Below are 16524 nucleotides of genomic sequence, written 5' to 3' on the forward strand. Positions count from 1 at the left end.
GCAGCCATGGCTGCTGAACCTAGAGAGGCCACTTATCCAGGGCAGACTGGATCTACCCGCAGATACCTTAGTTCTCATATCTACCTGTCCTCACCCTCTCCTGATTCCAGGGTTCCATGACTTGCTGACATCATCATGAGGTAGGACTTGGACTGTCTAACTCCAAACTTGGACTGCAATATCCATGCTCTTTCTATGTGTCATGAAACATGTAACTCCAACAGGAGAAACCATCCTGGAGAGAAATCCAGAGAGATTTAGGCTATTGCCAGAGGACCAAGAACCTGAGTATGGGCAAAGGCACCAAACTGAGGACTTTCTTCCTCCTTCAAATATGCCCACTCATTTGGGAGAGGTTGGAGTTTCTAAGATGTGTCCTTGTCATCAGCTGCCTGTGTATACTCTGGCCCTTTACATCTAGCACCTGAGGTTCCATGAGGGCTGTGCCTGTCAGTAACTGATTCCCTGGGGAGTCCCAGGAGATGCAGGGGAAAGGCAGAGTCCTCAGTTCTGTGCAAAACACAGGAACCTTGGGGAGGCTGCTGGAAAGTGGTGGGCAGTGGAGACACCACCATCTCCCCCAGGAGGCAGTGGCCACAGGAAGGCGTTGAAACTGAAGCTCCATTTTCCTATCTTTGTCATCTCTGTCTTTCTGCCCCAGGACTCTTGGTGCTGCTGCTGTTTCCAATGGGACCTACAGCCCAGAACAGTAAAGGTGAGTCTGGGGAAAGGTGGAGAATGCATGCCAAGGTCTGGGTTCTCTCACCAACAAGGGAGAGAAGGAGACTTATTTTTCAAGTGAGGTTCAGAAATGGTTCTCTGGGAACAAGAGAAATTGTTTCTTCTACCCAAATGCCCAGAGTGTTCTAAGCTCTACCCCTTTGGATAGCATTGTCTCTCCCCCTTTCTCCCTCCCTTCCCCCCATTCATGCTTCCTTCCTTTCTGCCCATGGACCCCCAGATGATAGTTTTCTTTCATTCTCTGGAACTTCTGATGACGGTCTCCATCCCCATTTCTGCCCCCCACAGCCTGTGCTCTGCGGTGCCCTCCAAACTCCTCATGTGTCAATGGCACCGCCTGCCGCTGCACTCCAGGATTCATTTCTTCTTCTGGGGAGATCTTCACAGACCCCTTCGAGAGCTGTGATGGTACGAAGATTTGGGGTGGTGGCAGGACATGCAGAGAATGTGGGGTACAGCCCAGTACCCATGGGAGACATGGATATTCGATGGGTGCCTCAGGCTTTGTCCTCAGAACTGTCAAGCACAGAAAAAAGGAAAACAAAAAGATACAAAGGTGGGGAGATGAGACATGAATAATCCTGGCTTCCTGGAGAGGAGCTAGGTCTTCAAGAGTCTGGAGTCTGAGCCTCAGTTTGTCCTTTCAGGACTGAGGAGGGAGATGCAGAACTTCTACCCACTCCCCACTTCAGCACTGCCTACTGTGTTCCAATCTGGGGTGCCAGTCAGAGGGCTAGGAAGATCAGAGCTGACTGCACAAGCTTCAGGGATGGCTTGTTCCAGCTGCATCCTAGACTCAGCAGTATTGACCAAGAGTCTAAATTGTCCCAAAAAGACATGGATTACATATCAGGCCCAGTGCTGCAGAGTAAGGTAGGGGATGGAGATCTCTGTCTTGAGGGGACACACATCTTTGGGAGGTGACCCTTTGCCCTGTTGTGTTCCAGACATCAATGAGTGTGGACCACCCTCACCAGTGTACTGTGGAAGTTCAGCAGAGTGCCAGAACACGGAAGGGGGCTACCACTGCACATGCAGCCCAGGATATGAGCCTGTTTCTGGGGCAACAATCTTCCGGAATGAGAGTGAGAACACATGTCGCGGTAAGAATGAGGCTGCATTTCCTGCCTCTCATTTTTGACGTTTCAGGGCCGAAATGCTGAGTCATTTCTGAAGCATCCAGGGGACAGGACCTTGGTTACAGGTGTAGCACCCAGGTCTGAGTTGGGACAGTTTACAGGTACCTGTGCCACCCGCACAGAGGCAGATGGTACGAGCCAGGGACCCAGGTCCCGGCTTTGCCACCTGAGAGCTGCATGTGTGACACTGGCCAGGACACTTATTCAGAAATCACTGTTAACATGGGAGATGTGATAATATTATTGTGATTTTCTGTTTTCTTTTTTAAGTACCTCTATCTTGCACAAATAAAAACAAAAGCAACTTTGCCAAGATCACTATGTGACCTTGGACAAGTTAATTCACCTCTCTCTGTGCCCCAGCTTACCTAACTATAAAAAAATGGGGGCGGGAGGAATTATGGTGTTTACCTCATAGAATTGCTGGAAAGGTATATGAGGTCATAAAGCACAAAACACTGATGGCTGTTGGGATTTTAAATTATGGTTATCATGATCTAACATACCCTCTCCATAATGGGCATCCTTGGGGGCTCTGCCCCAGGGTGGGTGCTCAAGAGCAGCTGTCCTGCCCACTCCCTCACCAGGACCAGGAGGAGCATGGCCTCCACACATCACCAGGCTTTGCCCCACTTCCAGGGGGAGCAGGCAGGTAGGGAAAGGGGCAAGGGGCCAGCAGTGGGTCAGACAGGACTCCAGAGAGGGGTCCATGAAGAGGGATAGACCTGAATACTGAGGGTGAGGAGGGGAGGAGAGAGAAGGTGGGAGGTGAGAAGAATGCTGAGCTCAGGGTACAGAGAACTCTGAAGAGGGTTCTTTGACCACCCTGCTACAGGGAGAAGAGCCAGTGACTGTGGGCCCAGTCCCTTCCCTCCTGCCCTGCAGACAGAGGGCAGCAGAGCCTCCCTAGTGGGAGGGAAGAGGGGACCTGCATCTGTGTGGAGTCCCTGCTAGCCTATAGCAGCCTCAGTGGGTGGCTGTTGTGCTTGAACTCATGACCTGGTCAGAAGACAGAGCCTTCAGTAAATTAGTAAAGGTCCCTCATCGCCAGGCCTACTGTGTGTTTGGGGAATGGAGACTGAGTTGACTTTCCTCCCCCAATTTGCCTCATTGGCCAGATACTCTTGTGCAGTAAGCAACCTGCACAATTGCACATGGTGATCACTGATCCCACTCAGTGTGTCTGCACTAAGGGGCCTGCTCACCCATTGTTGTGAGACCCTCCAGAGACATAGATGGAGAAGACTGAAGTGGGAGGGGACCTCAACAGACCTCAAGGTGGATGACAGGGAGAGAGCCACCTGCTGGTTTGCATCAAAACCTTCTGCCTGAAGACCTAGATCTGTGACAGGCTTAGCTGGATTGTCTTACACTCCCCACCTCAGCATTCCAGCCCTCGCTGCACCCAAGTATATGTCCATCCATGTTCAGGCCATGAGGTCTGCTATGAGAAGAAGACCTGGGCTGGGACCCTGGGCTCCTTGTTCAACTTTTCCAGGCATCAGACGGCTGTCCTGTGTTCCTATCTAGTCTCCCAACCCTCACTGAACCCGAAGACTCAGAACCTCTGCAGAGGGTCTCTTCTGGATGTTCAGAACATCCCACTGTCACATGGCCTCTTATCTTCTTAAAACAAAAGAGGAAGTGACATTCAAGATACTCAGTGTGGTCACAGCACCATGTGTTCCTGAACACTATCTGTCCTCATTGCCACTGTTAGTACCATCTGGGAGAAGACCTGCCCCCACTGGGGCCTCTGAGACCCTGGGTCATGGTGGACTCTGGGGCCCCATCCAGAAATGTGAGAGGAGGAAGACTCAAGGAATGCTCCACTGTCCCCAGCCATCACTGACCCTGCCAGCAAACTGCCTGGAGAAGATGCCTCCTGGCACCCTGATGCAACATCTCAACTGCTCAGCTTCCGTTTATTTCCCTACCCAAGGCTCCACCTGACCCTCTCCTGTAATTTCAGTTACTGGGCCTGAGGTAGCTCTGATGACTGGGGCCTGGGAGGATGTTGTGTCAGGGGTGTGGCAGGGTGACGTCAACCCCCAACTCACTGGAAGAATCAGGTAAATGAAGAGGTTTCCATATGGTCTAAATGATAAGTTGTCACCAGGGACCATTTCCTCTGGTCTGACCTTCTACTAAGAAAGTCAACCCAGATTTCACAATGACCCAGACCATGTGAGGACAGAAGGTGGAGGCTGAGCCCCACACAGCAGTGTGCACATGTCCACATATCTAGTGGGAGGCCAAGTGTCAAGATGGCAGAAACACCTGCCACCCTTCGCCCATGAGCACCTTCTCCCTGCTCCAGCCACCCAGCCCTCACCCATCATAAGCCTTGCTCAGCTGTGGATTCTCATCACTTCCTGCCAGTCTGGGGTATGCCTTCATGGGAATCAGATAAAGGCACCTTCACAGCCCTAAAGCTGACTAGCCAGACATCAAACCCACTGTCCAGCACAGCCTGGTGCCCACTGAGCTTCCCTGGTAGCTCAGAGGTTAAAGCATCTGCCTGCAATGCAGGAGACCTGGGTTCGATCCTTGGGTCAGGAAGATCCCCTGGAGAAGGAAATGGCAACCCACTCCAGTATTCTTGCCTGGAGAATCCCATGGACAGAGGAGCCTGGTGGGCTACAGTCCACGGGATTGCAAAGAGTCGGACACGACTGAACGACTTCACTTTCATTTTCATTTTCTTCACAACTGCCCACAAGCCTCATCCTTGAGCTGCATGACTCAGGGATGGGTCTTTGTCCATGTCCACAGAGCTGGGGTCTCAGAGTTAGCATGAATGGAAAAGCACTGTCCTGCCAGGGTCAGCAGGATCCAAGGAGAACTCAGTGGCAGCATTTGCCCTGGGGAAGTCAGGACAAAGTGCATCACTGGGAACCAAGATGGGCCCTGCTCAAGGAACAAAGCTGTATTCGGTTACCAAGAAGACCCACCCAGGCCTTTTGTCCAAATCTTTAGCCTTGGACACGGGCAGCTGTGATGCCCCCATCCCAGCTGGCTTCTTCCCAGGGAGGCTCATGGAGTCAGAGATAGCAGATTGGGCAACTGGGCCACTTCTAGACAACAGAACCTCCGGGTCACCATGCTCTTCCATAGCATAACTCAATATGAATGAGGAGAGGCCCCCACTCACCAAGGAAGAGAGAGCGGGCCCTTCTGGATGCTTCTATGCTGAGAAACGTGGCTGACATCCAGACCAGAAGACTGTCCACAGCAGCAGGTATCCATCACCCTCTCCTTCCGCTTGCAGACGTGGACGAATGTCAGCACAGACCCCGAGTCTGTAAAGGCCGCAGCGTCTGCATCAACACCGAGGGCAACTACACCTGCCAGTGCCCACCTGGCTTGGAGTTCAGCCCAGAGGACCCGAGGCATTGCACATGTAGACCCTCGGAAGACAGTGTGAGGCAGGCCTGGAGCTGAGGAAGGAGCTGAGGTGGTTCAGAGACCCCAAGAATGAGGGAGACGAGACTCAGGTTCCTGTGACACCAAGGGCCTGCTGGGGCCCTGCCCAAGGATCACCTCCTCAAATGGTCCCACCACAGACCAGGGAGACAGCAGAGTCTTCTGGGCCTGGGGTTTATTTGTAGAGTTCCCTGCCCCCCAAGAACATCCCCAGACCTCACCCCTTCCGCATCTGCTACATTCGAGCAGAGGGAGGTGTCACCTCTGGCTTTCAGAGGGGGAAGCTCGGTTCAGGGCTAAAGAGAATGTGAGTAAGAGCATTGATGGAGGAGTCAAGCTTCCATGACTCAGTTTCTATCTTTGCCTCATTTTTCTTCTTAAAAATAGGGACAACGTCCCAGCTGGAATCATCTTAAGGGAAGCTGCCATAACAATCTTTGGCAATGAAGAGGCAGCAGCACTACGAGGAGAGCTGTGTCCTCAGCACAGTGACGAGCTGGGAGACCTGGGCTGCACAGGACTGGTCCTCTGGGTTCTGTTCTAATAAAGGCAGGGATGCAGCTCCAGATGGCAGTGGTGGCTCCCCCTCACCCACCACGTCACATGTGGGTCGTGATCAGTGCTACAACCTGCCTGGTTAGAAGCCCACAGAGCCTCCTGCACCCACAAAGTTGTGCCCTGTCCACCTTGCAGGGAGGATCTGAGCTTATGGAACTTTTACATAGAAAATGCTATCACACATTTGTATCCCAACAGGCCAGGTAACTTGCAGAGAGAGGGTGTCCTCAGAGCACAGCACTAAGAAATCTGAGAAGGGGCTTGAAGAATGGGTGCAGTGAGTGAAGGGGGGTAGCTCTGATCTTCTGGCTTTTTCCTCAGATGTGAATGAATGCACCTCTGGGAGAAAGCCATGCCACAGCTCCACCCACTGCCTCAACTCCATGGGCAGCTTTGAGTGCTGCTGTCGCACTGGCTGGAAGCTGATCCAATGGCCCAAACAGCAGTCTGGTTTAGATTGTTTAAAGGTTTAGAGCTCAGGGGCTACACTCTTGGGGACCCACACTCAAAACATCTAATTATATACTCACTGGTACCCACACAAACCAAACAAAAAGATCACTGGGGGTCCCCTGCTGTGTAAGGTGTTATGCATTTTGAGGCTAAATGTGAAAAGATCTTGGAGGGGTGGGGGGTCCTAGAGAAGGACCTGGGATACCAAGCAGAAGGCTCCCAGGGACCCCAGGCAACAGCTAATTACCAACTGGAAAGAGGATATGTCAGTATTTTCACAAGCTGTACTTGCTTCATCTGCTGTCTGTCAGAACTTTACACACTCCCTATATATATTTTCACAGCATCCACTACTCAAGGATGTGCTGTCCTTGATTCTAGGAGGTGGCATCACCTCCTGGGGAACGAATATGGGAAAAAGAGGGGCACAAGGAGGACAGGGGCCTCACAGGACTGAGGCAGAGTCTGACCCCCTCCTTCTTGCCCCCAGATGTGGATGAGTGCAGCTCCGGGTGGCATCAGTGCCACAACTCCACCGTCTGCGTCAACACTGTGGGTTCATACAGGTGCCACTGCCGCCGAGGCTGGGAGCCTAAACCTGGATTCCAGGATAAGCAAAGGAACACCATCTGTAAAGGTACCTATCCTGCCCTGATCTAAGACCCACCCACAGCAAACACAGACACTGCCACACCTAATGAGTTGCTCACCTGTCCCCTGCAGAGATCTCCTTCCCCACCTGGACTGCTCCCTCTGGAATCAAGAGCCAGGTGAGTGGCCCCAAAGGGACAGGCAGCAGGAAATCTCTCCGCAAAGCCCGTTCATTTCCCCCAAGCTCCCAGACTCACATGAGGCTCTCTGACCACCTTGTCTTCTCCCCTAGGCGCTGTCTCACTTCTTTAACAGAATCCAGGATCTGGGCAGAAACTTCAGTTCAGCCTCAGTCCTGAACACTGTTCAGGTAAGGGGCAGGCCCAAGGGAGGCAGGCAGAAGCACCCCATAGAAGCCTTGGGAAACTTTGATCTGGAAAGGGACACCCCAACAACAATGGTGTGCTCTCCCACAGGATGGGTGGGAAGAGTGGACACGTGTAGTGACTATTGAACACCATGGCACACCTACTAATGCCCTTTCCTTTCCCTATTTCTGGATATTGTGTTTACATCATCCTTGACACTAATGAAAAAGTTTGACCTCAGAGTGGCTTGATTGAAGGGGCAAAAATCACAGGGAATCCCATCCAGTACCACCTGTATCACCCAGACAGTCTCTTTGGTCTGTTCTCTGTGACTGGGACATAACTTCATACGGCCTCTCAGATGCATGGGCTTTGTGTCCCCATCCCCCCAGGACATCGTACAGGAGATGGGTGATTTGCTGGAGACCCCCGGGGACCTGAAAACCCTGCCCTTCTCAGAGCAGCATTTTGTGGTCACTAACCTGCTCTTTGGCCTGGAAAATGTCCTGAGAGGGGTGAGCAAGGCACTGCCTAAAGGGTCATTTACCTTCAATTCATCTGCAGGCATAGGTAAGTCAGTACCTGAGTCTGACCACAGGTTCCTGCTTTGCTTGTTCCCTGCCTCCTTGCTCTTCCAATCCCACTAAAGCAAAGTGACCATGCTTATATCTCCCAGTTAATGTCATAAACAAATTAAAATAAAAGGTTAAGGGCAAAATCGTTGAGAGGGATTAATAGGTACAAACTTGTAGTTGTAAAATAAATAAAAGGATGTAAGGTACAGAATCTGGAGAAGGAAATGGCAACCTGCTCCACTATTCTTGCATGGGGAATTCCATGGACAGAAGACCCTGGAGGGCTACAGTCCAGGGGTTTGCAGAAGTCAGACACGACGTAGTGACTAAACCACCACCAACGATGTTCAGCACAGGAAATGTAGTCAATAATATATGGAAATGAGTGGTAACTAGAGTTAGTGTGGTGACCATTTTGTAATGTATGATAATATCAAATCATTGTATTGTACACCTGAAACTATTATAATATTCTAGTTCAATTGCACTTCAGTGAAAAACAGAGAGAAAAAAAGGTTAAAAAGAAATGAAAAACTAAACTTTCATTGTAAAATGAAGTATCAGCAAAGGAAATAATTATACTGAAGAATTTATGATAAAATATAAATGGCTTCAAAACAAGACCACCTGCTGTCTCAGACGGTAAAGAATCTGCCTGCAGTGCAGGATACCTGGGTTCGATCCCTGGGTCAGTAATATCCCCTAAAAAAGGAAGTGGCAATCCACTCCCAGTACTCCTGCCTGGAGAATTCCAAGGACAGAAGAGTCTGGTGGGCTACAGTCCATGGGATCGCGAAGAGTCAGAGAAGAGTCACTAATACTTTCACTTTCTTTTCAAAATAAAACAAGGTATTAAATTTGGAAGTGTATAAATTTACTATTACTTGCTATTTAAGTCTGATTTGTTTTATTAAGTTGAAATGCACTTAATATAAATTCACCATTTTAACCAGAGTGTACAATTTGGAGACATATAGTAGTGTATTCACAGAGGTGTATAACCTTCACCTCTATTTCTAAAATATTTTCATAATTGCAAAGGTATTCTCTGTCCACTAAACAGTCACAAATTTCTCCTTTCCTTCAGCCCTGGCAATCAGTTATTGGTTTTCGGTCCCTATGGATTTCCATCCTGGATAGTTCCTATAAATAGAAATAAATATATTATGTTTCCTATAAACATTTGGGTTGTTTCTACCTTTTGACTGTTGTGAACAGTGTTACTGTGCATATTGATGTATAGGTATCGGCTTGAGTATCTATTTTAATTCATTTGAGTCACAAATGAATTAAAAGCTAGGAGTGGTATTGCTGAGTTATGCAGTAGTTCTATTTTCAACTTTTTGAGAAACTACCTAACTATTTTCGCAAAGCGGCTATTTTTCCATTTTCCAGTGTCAACAGCAATGTACAAGGGTTCCAGTCTCCTTATTGTCAGTGACACCTGTTGCTTCCATTTTTTTTCTGTCATTATAGCCATTCTAGTAGCTGTCAGGAGAGATTGCATCATGGTTTAATCTGCATTTCTCTATACCTAAGGATGTTTAACTTTTTTTATGTCATTGTTGAGCATTTTTGTACCTTTCTTGGAAATATATCTATCTACTCAAGTCCTTTTGCCTATTTTTTTTTCCTTTGGCCATGGCATGCAGCATGCAGGATCTTAATTCCCTGACCACGGATTGAACCCAGGTCACCACAGTGAAAGCCCAAGTTCTAACCACTAAATGGCCAGGAATTCTCCATCATAATAATTAAACAGATATACTATATAAACACATATAGTATATCTGTGTCTCATTGAAAAAGACCCTGATGCTGGGACAGATTGAAAGCAAAAGGAGAAAGAGGCAGCAGAGCATGAGATGGTTAGATAGAAATCACTGACTCAATGGACATGAATTTGATCAAACTCCATGGGTTAGTGAAGCACTGGGAAGCCTGACATGAAAAGTCCGTGGGGTTGCAAAGAGTTGGACATGACTTAGCAACTGAACAGCATGGTGTTATAGTCATCAAAACAATCACAATTACTACTCTAACTCCCACAATTCATAGAACTGTCACTGGAGGTGCAGGCGCCAAGCTACAGGAATATCACCTTGATTCAGAAACAGACAAAGATGATGCTGACCTGGGATACAGTGCATGATTCTGGTGACTCAGGTAATGGCTGAGACAGCGGGTAAGTCTTCACTGTGTGTCAAGATGCCCAAGGATATGACAAATGGGATATTGAAGTTTAAAGGGAATTGTGGGGTACGGTGGGGCAAAAGGAAATAGTTCATCTGTAGAAGAAGAGGTCCTTTCGGGCACTGCAAGATGTCAACCTTAGCCTTGTCCTGCAGGTCTTGCTGTGGTGGGCCTCCTGTCCACTTCAGGGATGGACAGATTCCTGGCTGAGGCCCCTCTGGTCCTGGATGCTGAGGAACTGACAACTCTATATGAGACACACAGGGGTTTGCTGCAGGAAAACTCCCACATCCTGCTGTCGGATGTCATATCTGCCTTTATCACCAACAAGGACACTGAGAACCTCAGGTCCCCAGTCACTTTTGTCTTCCAACATGTGAGTCAAGATGGGATGGAGTGGTGGGTGTGGAACAGGCCTGAGTCCTGGGCCCAGCCTTGGGCTTCAGGGGGCTGTGCCATGGGTGCATAAGCTGTTTAGGAAAGCCCTTCACAAGCTAGCTTTGGGTCAGCATTTCTGAGCAACAGCACCCCGAACTCACACCCACTTCCTCTTCCTGTTAACACAGTCAGTGACCCCTGGGCCAAGAGAGAAGGTGCACTGTGTGTATTGGGAGCATGGCCAGAATGGAAGTGGTCACTGGGACACCAGAGGCTGCTGGGTGACCAGCACCAGAGACAACAGCACCACCTGTCAGTGCAGCCACCTCAGCATCTTTGCTGTCCTCATGGCCCACTACAGTGTTCAGGTGAGAACCCTCAGACAGGCAGCATCCAAGGGCTACTGCTGTGTAACAAATTCACACACAAACAGCAGCTTTAGAAACAAAGATTTATTACTATCTCATAGTTTCTTCAAGTTAGCAAATAGTCGTGGTTCAGATGAGCTTTCTGTTCAGGTTCCTACAAGTCTTATAAACCTTTCATCAGAAAATTGGGGTCATCCCCTAACTCCCTGATTTATGGCAGATTTCAGTTCCTGGTGTTAGTAGGACTGAGGTAGTGTTTTCTTTATCTCTGGCAGCAGAGAACCAGGCTCAGTTCCCATGGTTGCCTGCATTCCTTCTCATCTGTTGCTGTTGTTCAGTTGCTAAGTCATGTCCCACACCTTGCGACCCCATATACTATAGCAGGACAGGTTCCCCTGTCCTTCAGTATCTCCCAGATTTTACTCAGAGTCATATCCACTGAGGCATTGATGCCACCCAACCATCTCATCCTCTGCTGTCCCGTTCTCCTTTTGCCTTCATTCTTTCCCAGCATCAGGGTCTTCTCCAATGAGTGGACTCTGTGCGCATCAGGGGCCAAAGTATTGGAGCTTCAGCTCAGTCCTTCCAATGAATATTCAGGGTTGATTTCCTTTAGGACTGACTGGTTTGATCTCTTTGCTGTCCAAGGGACTCTCAGCGGTCTTCTACAGCACCACAATTCAAAAGCATCAATTCTTCAGTGCTCAGCCTTCTTTCAGGTCCTAATTCTCCTCTGGGACCTCTCACAGTGCACCAGTGAATCTGTCTGGAGATCAGCAGCAGAAACTCCCTCATGTCAGAACTCTCTCAAACTCTGAATCATTTTTGCCAAGAAGAGCCTACCTCTTCTGAGGGCTCTTCTGGTTAAAACAGGTCCAACCAGGATAAACTGTCTAAGTCAGTTGATGGAGGGCTTGAATTTCACTTGCAACACTCTCTTCACGGCAGCACCTGGGTTGGCTCTTGACTGAACATATAGCAGAAGATGGAGATGAGGGGGTGGTTGCCAAATTAAAATTCTGTTTACCCCAGGGGTCTTCACAACAGGGTGCTCAGGGGCTGCAGAAAATATGAATTTTATGCTACCACCATTGTCAAAATATAGTAGACTTCCTCCATCAAGGGTTCAGTTCTAATCTATAATCATTAGTTCCCTTCTAAGAATGGATATTTCAGGGATGGGTGAGTGGCGTTCAAGGTGGGTGGTTAATACCTGGACATTGAGTCTCAGGTACAGACTCTATCACACACCATCACATGGTGGGGATGGAGGGTGGTGCTCAGCATGAAGTTTCATGCCTCTGTGTACCTACTGTGGTAATTGGGAGACTGAGTCATGCACAGAAGTCTACAGGAAAATAAACCCTTGTGAGTTCCAGAGTTTGTTCTTGACTAAAGATTCTCCTGTCCCTCTGTCCTTCCAGGGACAAAATTAATCATTCAGATCCCAAAAAATTCTAACATTCAGAAGCTGGAGAAAGCTATCCACAAATATACCAACTCTATCTAGGTCTTCTATTCTGATTTTTCTATGTCTAAAAATAAAAATGGTGGAAGGGTCATTACCCAGAGCAGGAAAGCATAACTGTGGTCCCCTCTCTGCTGGGTCCCAGGAGGAGGATCCCACACTGACTGTGATCACCTATGTGGGGCTGAGCCTCTCTCTACTCTGCCTCCTTCTGGGGGCCCTCACCTTCCTGCTGTGCAAAGCCATCCAGAACACCAGCACCTCGCTCCACCTGCAGCTCTCGCTCTGCCTCTTCCTGGCCCACCTGCTCTTCCTCACAGCCATCGACAGAACTGAGAACAAGGTTCGTATACTTTTCCAAAATACTCCTCCCCCAGGGGTTCTGAGTTCATGGAGCCACACTGCTTTGGACACTTTAGTAAAATGACTTGGGTTTCAGGTAAGGTTAAATTGGTAAATAACCAGTCTCACATTGACTGCCATGACTAGAAGGCAAACACTCTGTTGACAACTCCTTCATATACATCAAAGTTCTCCCTAGTGGAAAGTTATAGAAGTACCAGGGCCATGCTCCACCCTGACAGTCCCTCCTGGTGACACCTTCCTCCTCCCGCAGGTGCTGTGTGCCATCATCGCAGGTGCCTTACACTATCTCTACCTGGCCTCCTTCACCTGGATGCTGCTGGTGGGCCTGCACCTCTTCCTCTCTGCACGCAACCTGACGGTGGTCAACTACTCCGGTATCAACAGGTTCATGAAGAAGGCCATGTTCCCTGTTGGCTACGGAGTCCCTGCTGTGATTGTGGCCATTTCTGCAGCATCCAGGCCTCATCTTTATGGGACACCCACCAGGTAAATTAACTTCCAACTGTTCTTATCTCTCCAGCACAATCATGTGTTGTAGAACAAATGTAGTATTTGACTATGACAGATCACAATATACAGACACTAAGTAATAATCCCTAGGTCATCTTTGGTAGAGGATGATAATAATTAAGGAGAATGCCTTCAACCTCTGTTCATGAAATAACAAAGAGGAAATCAAAGGAAGTGCTTAGGGCATCACTTAGAAAAATATAGCCTGCTTTTTTATCCTAATTCTAGAGGATGTTTCAATTTTTCATTTGTAATAGTAGACACTGTAATTTACCCCACTTTGCAGATAAGTAAACTGAAGCACAAATAGTTTAAGTAAATGCAGAAACATGCACAGTTTAATTCAGTTTAGTAGGTAGCCAAGCTTAATTCAAATTCAGAGTCAAGATTCTTAGCTTACACTTTTATTTTCAGCTTTTAATACTAGAATTAATGCTTTTGCATTTTTGTTGACATATGCTACATATATTGTAGGGCTTCCCTTGTGGCTCAGCTGGTAAAGAATCTGCCTGAGATGTGGGAGACCTGGGTTCGATCCCTGGGTTGGGAAGAAACGCTGGAGAAGGGAAAGGCTACCACTCCAGTATAATGGCCAGGAGAATTTCATGGATTGAATAGTCCAGGGGGTCACAAAGAGTTAGACATGACTGAGCAACTTTCACTCACTCACTGAAAAATTCACCCTTTAAAAGTGTACAAATCAGTGGTTTTTAGAATAGTTACAAAGTACTGCAGCTATCATCGCAGTCTAATTTTACAACATTTTCAACGCCCCAAAGAAACCTCATACACAATAAAATTCACTTCTCATTCCTTCTACCCACTCCTCTGCCCCAACCCCTGACAAATGCTTATCTACTTTCTGTCTCTATTGGATATTTCACATAAATGCAATTATGCATGTGGTCTTTCATGGATGTTTTTACTTAGCCTTAAGTTTTCAAGGTTCATTCATATCGTAGTATGTATCATGACCTCACTTTTTGTTGTTGTTTTTGTTGCTATCATTTTGCAAATAATATTCCATTATATGGATATGTCACATTTTGTTTATCCATCCATAAGCTGATAGACAGATTATTTACCTTTTTGTAAAGCTATTATGTGAGATCACTACAAACATAAATGTACAAGTTTCATTTTTCCTGGTTATATATCTACTCTACAAGTAGAATCCTGGGATCAAATGGAAGATCTGGTTAGCCTTCTGACAAACCACCACTTGTTTTCCAAAGCTTCTGGACCATTTTACAAGCCAACTAGCAATATACGAGGGTTTCAGTTTCTCCATGTCATTATCAGTTGTAGTAGTAGTAGTAATGAGAATGGAGTCAAATTTCATTGTGGTTTCAATTTGTGATTTCTCCAATGACTATTGACGTTGAGCATCTTTTCACCTGCTTATTGACCATTTGCATATTTTCTTTGAAGAAACACATATTCAAATATTTTACCTTTTTTTGAAACTTTTGACTTTATTAATATTGGCATTGAAAATACCAGGTAATGCCTTTTCAGAAAAAAAAATGGCATTGAATTATCATAAAATCATGACATAAATCAAACTCTCAAGGAAGAAATGTCTATAAGGTCAAGATGATACTACAAAGCAGAACAAAGCAGGATGTTATTGCAGTCAACAGGCAAAAAGTAACTTCTAGAATCCACTCCTTGGGATCCTTAGAACTATGTACATATTTCTACACATATTTGAAGAAGATAGGCACATATCCATCATCAACAGTGATACAGTCTTTGTTTTTACCTTATGGGATGCAGTCATCCATCTTAAGTGAAAATGATTTTCACTCTTCTCAGAATAAAAAGTCACATCCTTCCAAAGGGTATTATATTAATTACTGGCCTATATCAAGTATTTCATAATTTCTTTGGTTTATTTTTAAACTGAAATATAGTTGATTTACAAAGTCATGTTAATTTCTTCTGTACAACAGACTGATTCAGTTATATATGAACATATGCATATATATTCTTTTCAATATTCTTTCCAATTATGCATTTTTTTAAATTGGAGGATAATTGCTTTACAATGTTGTGTTGGTTTATGCCATACAACAGTGTGAATCAGCCATAATTACATACATATATACTGAGCCCCTTTGAGTCTCCCTCCCTTCCCCCTATCCCACCCCTCCAGGTCATCACAGAGCACCAGGCTGGGCTCCCTGTATTACACAACAACTTCTTATCAGCTATTTGTTGTACAAATGGTGGTGTATATATGTCAATGTTATTTTCTCAGTTCATCCTACCTTGTTCTTCCCTCACTGTATCCACAATTCTATTCTCCATGTCTGCATCTCCATTCCTTCCCTGCAAATAGCTCCATCAGTACTATTTTTCTAGATACTATATAACCACATTACTATATGATATTGGTTTTCTCTTTTTGACTTACTTCACTCTTGGTAAGAGTCTCTAGGTTCATCCACCGCACTACAACTAATTCAAATTCGTTCTTTTTTACAACTGAGTAAGATTCCATTATATATTTATACCACAACTTCTTTATCTATTCATCTGTCAGTGGATATCTAGGTTGCTTCCATGTCCTGGCTATTGTAAATAGCACTGCAGTGAACACTGGGGTACATGTATCCTTTTAAATTATGGTTTTCTCAGGGTAATTGCAAAATAGTGAGATTGCTGGGTCATATGTTTGTTTTAATCCTAGATTTTTAAGGAATCTCCATACCGTTCTTCATAGTGTCTGTATCAATTTACATTCCCACCAACAGTGCAAGAAGGTTCCCTTTTCCCCACACCCTCTCCAGCATTTTTGTTTGTAGATTTTTGACGATGGCTATGAATTTAAGTAAGAAATAGATTTAAGGGCCTAGATCTGATAGATAGAGTGCCTGATGAACTATGGAATGAGGTTCGTGACATTGTACAGGAGACAGGGATTAAGACCATTCCCATAGAAAAGAAATGCAAAAAAGCAAAATGGTTGTCTGGGGAGGCCTTACGAATAGCTGTGAAAAGAAGAGAAGCGAAAAGCAAAGGAGAAAAGGAAAGATATAAACATCTGAATGCAGAGTTCCAAAGAATAGCAAGAAGAGAAAAGAAAGCCTTCTTCAGCGATCAATGCAAAGAAATAGAAGAAAACAACAGAATGGGAAAGACTAGAGATCGCTTCAAGAAAATTAGAGATACCAAAGGAACATTTCATGCAAAGATGAGCTCGATAAAGGACAGAGAAGGTATGGACCTAACAGAAGCAGGAGATATTAAGAAGAAATGGCAAGAATACACAGAAGAACTTTACAAAAAAGATCTTCACGACCCAGGTAATCACGATGGTGTGATCACTGACCTAGAGCCAGACATCCTGGAATGTGAAGTCAAGTGGGCCTTAGAAAGCATCAC

General features: G+C 46.3%; 1 protein-coding gene across 1 annotated transcript in view; it reads left to right on the top strand.

Annotated features, from left to right (window-relative positions):
- Positions 1-16524, top strand: part of LOC129621824 (adhesion G protein-coupled receptor E2-like) — a 95111-nt gene that overhangs the window by 15873 nt on the left and 62714 nt on the right. The window contains exons 2-15 of the mRNA XM_055538751.1: positions 662-715; positions 1030-1149; positions 1689-1844; positions 5152-5283; positions 6186-6314; positions 6769-6954; positions 7041-7087; positions 7201-7278; positions 7669-7846; positions 9910-10017; positions 10200-10420; positions 10611-10790; positions 12404-12601; positions 12875-13110. Of these exons, the coding sequence (XP_055394726.1) occupies positions 662-715; positions 1030-1149; positions 1689-1844; positions 5152-5283; positions 6186-6314; positions 6769-6954; positions 7041-7087; positions 7201-7278; positions 7669-7846; positions 9910-10017; positions 10200-10420; positions 10611-10790; positions 12404-12601; positions 12875-13110 (2023 nt within the window). The remainder of the gene's footprint in view (positions 1-661; positions 716-1029; positions 1150-1688; positions 1845-5151; positions 5284-6185; positions 6315-6768; positions 6955-7040; positions 7088-7200; positions 7279-7668; positions 7847-9909; positions 10018-10199; positions 10421-10610; positions 10791-12403; positions 12602-12874; positions 13111-16524) is intronic.

Source organism: Bubalus kerabau, chromosome 1, assembly GCF_029407905.1.
Source record: "Bubalus kerabau isolate K-KA32 ecotype Philippines breed swamp buffalo chromosome 1, PCC_UOA_SB_1v2, whole genome shotgun sequence".
NCBI lineage: Eukaryota > Metazoa > Chordata > Mammalia > Artiodactyla > Bovidae > Bubalus > Bubalus kerabau.